Below are 8,968 nucleotides of genomic sequence, written 5' to 3' on the forward strand. Positions count from 1 at the left end.
AATAAGATCAATGGGTGCGTTTCATTTTTAACCGTCCAAGAATTAAATCTTTAAACTTTTTTACTTTTCTCCCTCTCTCCATGCGACGGATGGTCCATACCAAAGGAGGTCCTGCACTATGAACAGACCACATTAAAGGTGGAGCCCACATGTGGACTGTCTACATCAAAGGTGGGCTCCTAATGATGAATGCCCAGCATCCAAAACACCATGTGTGATGGATGACCCACATTGAAGGTGGAATCCACATGATGGACAGTCTACTTCAAAGGTGGGCTCCACATGAGGGGCAAAGGAAATTGAAAGTGGCTCAATTAGATGTGATCCAATTAGATTGGAACAAGTAGGATTCTCAATGTTACATGGGCCTCACGAATATGTATTTATTATATCCACACCATTCATACATTTGGAGAGATCATTTTAGACCACGACCCCAAAAATGAGTCATATCCAAATTTCAAGTAGACCACACAACAAATAAAACAAATAATAGTGAGACAATGAATCTCAATGTTAATGCATTCTTAGGGCCACTATAACATTTATTTCCCATCTAATCTCATAAGGTCACAAACACCTGGATTAAGGGAAAAAATAAATATTAAATTGATCCAAAACTTTTGTGATAACCTTAAGGGTTTCAATGTGGTTCATATCTTTGGATCTGTCTTATTTTTCTCATCCAGCTTTACAACGAGTTCACCGAATGGACGGATGGTTTGGATATAACACATAACTCATAGTGAGACCCACAGAATTTGGTGACGTCACACTATTTAGATCGATGGTGTTCAGTACACCAGCCAATCCGCTTCCCGCTTAATATGCATGGGAGTCAATGCGCACGTGTCTAACCATATCTCAGCTGCGAGCACGCACCAACCATCAGTTCTGCCTAGGTGGACCAAGTACTGTTCTAACTATAATACAGGAATCCGAGGTGAAATTCAACAGTGTTGAACTTAGCACGTGCTAAATGATCAACAAGTCAAACTAAAAATGTCAATTGGCAGAGTCCTTCCTTATATTGAGGCACGTGTATAATACCGGAATCCGAAGTGGCTGAGGATCAACCGTTGAATTTCAACAGTGTTGAACTTAGCACGTGCTAAATAATCAACGAGTCAAAGCTATAAATGTAAATTGGCAGAGTCCTTCCATGAAATTTATATTGAGGCACGTGTATAATGATTAGGTAGGTTTGAGATGATTTAGGCCACTGACCGAAGTTTGTGCCATTCAAATGATCATAGCCATTCATTAACTGGGCCACAACCTTACACTAACGTCCACACATGAAATGTGGGTCACATGTACTAGATAATCCAGATGGATGATGTGACTATCTCCTCCAAGTCCCAAAGCTCTGGGTGAAATAACAGACATCTACCACTGGTTTGTACATGTAGGGTCCATCATCAAGAGATCCAGCCCTTATGATCTGAACCTCGCAGTGTATAAATACTGTTTGAAAACAAAAATACGATATCAAACAATTCTAACCGGTGGTTAGAGGAGAACAAAACAACGGTCCTAAATAACACCCTTAGATGGGATGTACAGGATCACACATTCTTAAAAATTTTGGCCTATTATAAAACCATGGTGGGTCCAAACGTATCAACGGTCTGGATCAGAAAAAGTGGTCCTTATTGTTAAAAATTAAACAATCTAAGAACTTATTTCTCATTAATATCCAACGTGAATTCTCTTCACTCATTATTCAATACAATTCTTTAGTAATATATACATGCAATGCAAACAATGAAAATGAAAAATAAATGAATGAATAATACAAACAACTACAGCTTTTCTAAGCCAATACATGTGCTAGATCCAAGCCATCCATCAGCTAGGTCCCACCAATTAGATATCATTACGGAAAATCAATCCAGTCCGCTCAAAAATTGGGCCACAATATGGGAAACAAAACTTGGCCAATCCAATCATTTGTTTCAAACACTACAACCGATCTGATGGTCGGATCGGTTTGATTTTCAGATAGAAAATCTGTACGGTAAGATTCACTAGATGGACAGCTTAGATCTTGAACACACGCACATGGCACTTCTCTCTCTAGTGCTTGTAGAGCTCAGGAGAGAGTCGGGGGGTGAATACGAGCTCCAACGGTTCTGATCTGGTGAGAGTAGTCTGTAACGTCTCCGTCATATCCACAGGCCCACCATCTGTTGTGGCCCACTCAAAGCAATGGATTAGACGAGCGAGTGTCAAGTGAACGGTCGGGAGTGCGAGTGGCATTCCTGGGCAAGATCGACGGCCGTATCCGAACGGCATAAACTCGAAATGCTGGCCCCTAAAGTCCGTGTCCATGTGATCAGTGAGAAATCTCTCTGGCTGGAACTCGTGTGGGTTCGACCACACGTGTGGGTCCCGGTGCAGCCTCCACATATTGACCATCACACGTGTGCCCTTGGGGATATGGTATCCACCAATGTAGCAATCTTGCATGGCCTCGTGCGGGACACCGAGCGGCGATGGCGGGTACAGGCGCAGCGTTTCCTTGATGATGGCATTGAGGTAGACCAGGTTCTTGACATCTGAGTCGTCCACGTGTCGGTCCCTGCCGACGTGGCGGTCCACCTCTTCTTGGGCCTTTACTAACACGTGGCGGTTGTTCATTAGTACAGAGAGGGTCCATATCAGTGCAGAGCTCATAGACTCCGATCCAGCTTCAATAATCATCTGCAGAGAATGACAATACTATTTCAATCAAGTGAATCAGTGGGAGTTAATTAATACTCTGGTGTGGTGTGATGCTTGATACACAGGCACTTAGAAATTGAACACGTAGTATCAAAGTATCCCATGTTTTTGAACTGGGTGGCCCACCTGAAGAGTTTGAATATCATATATTTTAAGAGCTATGATCAGTTACCATATAAATGGACCACCCTATGATCAACAGGAACCGTTGGATGGGAGGGGGCCCACCGTAGACTGATTTTGACTAGAAACCTCCATGATTTCGTACTCAAATGCATGAAAACAAGGGACGAGGATTGCGTCCCACCCCGCAACGGGCAGGAGCTTTGAGTGGCCACCGTGATGTATGGATTTTATCCACACCGTCCATCCATTTTCCATATCATTTTAGGATAGTAGCCTAAAACTGAGGCAGATCCAAGAAAGACGTGGACTACACAATGGGGATTAAACTCTTACCGTTGAAAACTTGTCAGGGGTCACAGAAGTTTTCAATCGAGCTTATATTTGTGTTTTCTCTGCATCCATGTCTATGTAACTTTATGAATAGGTTGGATGGAAAATAAATATCAAGGTTAGCCCAAGAAAAGTTTCAACGGTGATAATCAATATCACCGCTATTTCGTGTGGTGTGGTCCACTTGAGCCTTGGATCTGCCTAAATTTTGGTCTTTATTATTAAAACAGTGCATAAAATTGCATGGACGGTGTGGATAAAACCCATACATCATGGTGGCCATCAAAGATCTTGCTCGTTCCCAACAGGAGACGGGCCGGGGGTTGGACGCAATCCGCGTTCGAAAATAAGGACATGCAGAATGGACGTTACAAGAATGGTCTGAACGTCCATTTCTGATCAAGCCCTTGTTTGAATGGATAGGATCATCCCATCAGGCCACCATGATCATATGCAGATCGAGTCGGCCCCCACAAATAAATCCACACCGTAAACTTACCAGTACTGTGGCCTTGATAATGGTATCAGTATCATAGCTAGGGACCTGGGCACTCTCCAGGATCGACAACAGCACGTCCATGAAATCCTGATCATTGTGGGGCCCATCAGACTGCCTCTTCACACGGTGTTCCTCTAGCCAGCTCGATATGATCGTGTCCATCTCACCAGCCGTTCGTTTCATGGCCCACTCATGCCCTTGCAAATCCATCCACTTAAGGAACGGAAGCGCATCGGACGGTACAAATACCCCACCAAGATAAGATACTTGTTGCATCACTCGCCGCACACGAACGGCCTCATCATCACCGTCGATTGTACCAAAGAAGCGTTTGCCGATGATCATCTTGGCCAGGATGCTGAATGCGAGACCATACAACCACTTCTTCATGTCCATCTTAACTGGCCGTTGATCATTCTCAATCCACAACCCATACAATCCATCCATGCACGTGCTGATCTCGGTGGCCCGGACGTGCATGAGCGATTTGAGCCGTTGGTTCGACAAAAGCTGAGATGTGGCGATCTTACGGACCTCACGCCAGTACGGCCCATACGTCGCGAATCCAAACATGGCGTAGTTGTAGCTCATATGATCACCGAACGCACTCTTGGGGCGGGCCGAGAGGGCCTGATCGTTGGTTGTGAAGCACTCTTTTGCTACATCTCTACCGTTCACGATAAGTGTACGGTGTGATCCGAACCGTAGCATGAATACTGTGCCATACTTATCAGCCATGGATCCAAGTGTTCGATGGAGGGGATCGGGCCCCGCCAGCTGAAGGAGGTGGCCCACTATGGGAAGGCCACCGGACGGCTCTGGTGGCTTGTGGGCATTGCTCTTCTTGTTTTTTGGCCTTGATAGCCATAGAATATAGAAGAGAGCTAATGCAAAAAGGCTAGATATTGCTTGCAATTGGAGAAGTGAATCCATAGCTATGAGTTGGAGAATCTTGTGTTGTGATATTCCATGCAAAGGAATGCACCGGTATTTATAGAGTGGAGCGATGGTACATTCTCTCTTTTTTTAATTTAAAAAGTCATGGTCAGATGTTGGGGTTCTATGGGAAGGGGATTGCGTGCAACTCCGCCTGAATGGAAACGGTCCAACGGAGGCTTTGTGGGGCCTACCATGATTTATGAGTTTTATCCACGTGGTTCATCCCTTTTTACAAATTACTTTATATTATGAAACAAAAAATTGAGGTAGATCCAAGGTTTAAGTGGACCACATCACAGGAAGCATATTTGATAATGACACCCGCTGTTGAAACCTTGCTAGGGCCCACGGATGGAGGGAAAAGAAAATTTTCAGATTGATCCAGAACTTCTGTAGCTCCCAAGAAAATTTTAATGGTGGGAGTTCAATCCCCGGGGTGTGGGATTGAACGGTTCAAAGGAGATCAAAGTTACATGGCCCCAAAAATGATGTATTTATTATATCCACACCGTTCATCAATTTGAATAGATAATTTTAGACTTTATCCCAAAAATGAATAATTTTCAAGACTCAAATGGACCACCAAAAATATCAGTGGGGACAATGATTCTCACTGTTAAAACATTCGTAGGGCCCACCATAACGTTTAATTTCCATCCAATCTATTAATAAGGTCAAAAATATCTGTATGAAGATATAAAACAAATATCATATTGATTCAAAATTTCTGTGACCCCCAAAATGGTTTAAATGGCAGGCGTTAAATCCCCCGCTGTTTTCTTAATTGTGGTATACTCAAGGTTTTTATAAACTTAAGTTTTGTTATATTGCCATAAAATGATATTTAAAAATGGATGGGGGGAGTGGATAACACAAATTCATGACTGTGGGCCCCACAGAGTCTTCACACAACGGTAAAGTGTGGTGAGCGACTCACTCCACATCCCGCGTCCTTTATGTGGTGGTGATTTTTTTGGTACACTCGCAGAGGATGGCGGTTCACACGCATGCACTCATGATTTGTACAATTGGAGTGTTTGTAACCCAGATCGAACCATCTAAATCGTGGGCCCCACTTTAGATGCGATAATGATTGATTGCTGGACCTGCAACAGATGGTCAAATGAATGATAGCTGGCGGTATACACTCAACAAACCTATGTCCATTAATCGCCGGTTAGGACCATTCTTGTCGATCTGATATTCAGGTCATGAACGATCTACAGTGGTCCCCTATGATTCGGACGGTTAGATTTGAGTTCCGTGCAAACCGAGCGCACGCATACGATGAATAAGTTAGCTTATCTACTACAACACGTGCCGACTTGGTGCATGTTTACAAGATCTAATCCGTCCATTAGGTGGGCCCCACCGAAAATATTCCTGATCGATGGATTCAATCTCGGAGATTGGCACGTGTGTTGGTAGGTAGTAAACCTTTTGAGTGCATGGGTATCAACCATCACACTCCGCCAGACTACCAAAGCTTTTTCTTCCCATTTGACATTGGCACGCACGTCAATCTCTACCGTCCAAACCGCGTGGCCGGATTTTCTCCCCTACGAAATGCCACGTGTGCCATTTTTTCTCACGTCTGACGAATTCGTATCACGCAAAACAATCGCGAATTCAAAGTCCAAATGGTATAATTCAACGGAATCGCAGAAACCATTAAAAATAAAAAAATAAAAAAATGCGGCTGTGTGTTCACAGTAGTGATCAAAAGCATTAGACGTTTTAAGTACGTACAAACGTTCTGCCACGAGTAGAAAAGTCCTACTCTTCTGCATCGTGATTGGTCCACACCATCCTATTCTTCAAAATTTTATATGGTCAAGCCGTTGAAAATCTTGGCCCAAAATATCGCGATGTAGTTTACGAATCGATAATGTGTCGAGATATATTCAACGGTCAAACGATATGATAACAGACATATGAGTCCAATCGGCTTGTTCGATTCGATTCGTGACTCGCACGAGTCAAGGATGAATGAGCCGAGTTGGATGAGTCGCTCTTAAAAGCATGGACCATCCACCAGTCTGGTCGGGTCAAGCTGTGGTGCCACTGCGATTTTATCATTTAAGAGGTGCACTTAGTGGTAGTGTCACAACCATAGCTAGTAGCCGTTCCGACTATTGTGGGGCCCACATGATATGTGCATGACATCTAGTGCATTCATTACATGCATCCCACAGGATTGGAAGGCCACCTGCTTAAATCATTTGGATTGAATGAGCTGGAAAAGATGTGATGAGGTGGATCTAGTTCAAAAACCCAAGTATGGATCATAGGGACCCAACTCGAAAAGGCTACAGGTTCTGGTCCGAAACAGTCCAACAGTCCTGATTTAAAAAATAAAAAGCATCTTCTAAAGAATTTCATTAAGAAAAAGTGTCTTCTAAAATTTTCATTAAACTCACATACACATAATTATATGGCAATTACACACACATATAGAGGGAATCAAAAAGCGTTTGAACGCTTGGATTGGAAGGTGTTGATGCAGAAATCCGGGTATTAAGAGTAAAGGTTACTCGAACGCACAATTTTATTGTGTTTAATTGGAAATCTTTACCTGTGTTGTGATTTAAAATTATTTCTATTTTTCACTTAATTTTAAAGGCAGAAAAGTTGTGCGTGAATGTGTTGTATATGTGGCAAAACAACTACATCATCGACTACATTATTAAAATTGTAATCGATAGAATGATCAAAGCCATCCAAACATTGGATGTATAAATTGTCGAATGAAAAACATTGATTAGTCGTTCGTTTGTGATCATATGCTTGTAGTCCACTTGAGGTTAATTTGAAATTTTATCATATTTTGTCTAACAATATATTTCAATGGGTTTATTATAATATCATTCTTTTCACACATACTGTTTAGGATGTAAAAGTTAATTTAGTAATCAAATTTAAGTTCCTATAAATATATTATAAATTTCAATGCATTTATAGTTTTTGAATCCAATGCATTACATACAAATCAACTTAAATTTAAATGTGAGGTATTAGAAGATGATTGTGTGGGTACTAAGTAAATTCTATGCAGCCCACCATGCATGGTGTATGTAACTTATCCACGCTGTCCATCCGTTTTAGTAGCTCACTTTAAGGCATGAGTCCAAAATTGAAGCATATTCAAAGCTCAAGTGAGCCACACCAAATGAAACAATGTGAATTGAATGTTTATCATTAAAAAACCTTGGGGCCAAAAAAGTTGTGAATGAAAGTGATATTTATGTTTTCCCCTAATTCATGTATACGTGATGTAACACCCTGAAAATCGGGGATTATACACACACTCGACTTAGTTCATGGGTATCACTTATAACCTATTTTCTTATTAAAGTGCATTTAATAAGGTTTAGATACGCAGCCTGGAATTACTTGAAACATAATTCACAATTCACTACTAGTCAACTGTAATGGGAAAGGTTAAATGTTTACAAGTCTAAAAGAAAATTTATAACTATGAGTCACATAAGGCGTTGCCCAACAAGAGAACAAACAAAATATGTCCAAAAGAATGATTCACCAAGTCCCCTACTTAGCAATCTCAGTCCGCTCGCAAAACTAGGGCGAGTCACCCATCAACTGGAAATAGGACAACTTGTCCTCAACGTCCAGTCTCGTGCCGTCATGCTCCTCGTACCCTGCATTACCTGCATCTACTGAAGAGTTTGGTTGGTGTTTTAAAACACCATCCTAGAGTGAAAGTGAGTGATCAACTCAGTAGGTGCTATTAGTCTTAAGTTGTAAAAGGCATCAATTATATTATGAATTTAATGAAACACAATCATTCACAAACATCTAACTAATTTTATTAATGCGTATGCATGATAGATGATATGATGCATACCCTCGCCACAACACTCCCTTGAGTGACTCCATCTAACGATCGCGTATGTCAACACTCCCTCAGAGCGACCTCAACTGCCGAGTCGCCAACCTAGCTAGTGCAATGTAATGGTAATGTTAATCGGGTTCTTAGCTAAGTCCATTCATCTAGTAGGTTGGAAAATCTGATACACCCCACATACCAAATGCCATGGACTAGTTGCGAGGCCAAGACCCCCCAACGTGTGAGGCCGAAACCCCGCGGTTCTTGATCCCATTAGGTTCCCCATCCCCGACTTCAAGCATATGGGGAGTGCGAGAGAAAAGGATCACTCGCGGTCACTACGGGGAGGCGTGGCACCCCAACGTAGGCCGACAGCTTAGACACAGTGTCCCATTTCACCATGCCCAGCTCACGAGGCAGTGGACCCTTTTCAATTTAATTATCGACTGGCTACAATGGTTGTAGGGTGTTACAGGTTCCATACATATGTGAGCAAACAG

At 42.3% G+C, this 8,968-nt stretch overlaps 1 protein-coding gene across 1 annotated transcript; it reads right to left on the reverse strand.

The window, feature by feature from the left end:
• Nucleotides 1-2,079: 2,079 nt before the first annotated feature.
• LOC131219136 (cytochrome P450 CYP82D47-like) lies at nucleotides 2,080-4,615 on the reverse strand. Its single transcript, XM_058214140.1, has 2 exons — nucleotides 3,683-4,615; nucleotides 2,080-2,706 (listed from the first exon to the last, which is right to left on the reverse strand). The coding sequence occupies exons 1-2, from the start codon at nucleotides 4,613-4,615 to the stop codon at nucleotides 2,080-2,082; spliced, it is 1,560 nt and encodes a 519-aa protein (XP_058070123.1).
• Between the last annotated feature and the right edge of the window lie 4,353 nt (nucleotides 4,616-8,968).

Source organism: Magnolia sinica, chromosome 11 (genome assembly GCF_029962835.1).
Source record: "Magnolia sinica isolate HGM2019 chromosome 11, MsV1, whole genome shotgun sequence".
In the NCBI taxonomy this organism is placed as follows: domain Eukaryota; kingdom Viridiplantae; phylum Streptophyta; class Magnoliopsida; order Magnoliales; family Magnoliaceae; genus Magnolia; species Magnolia sinica.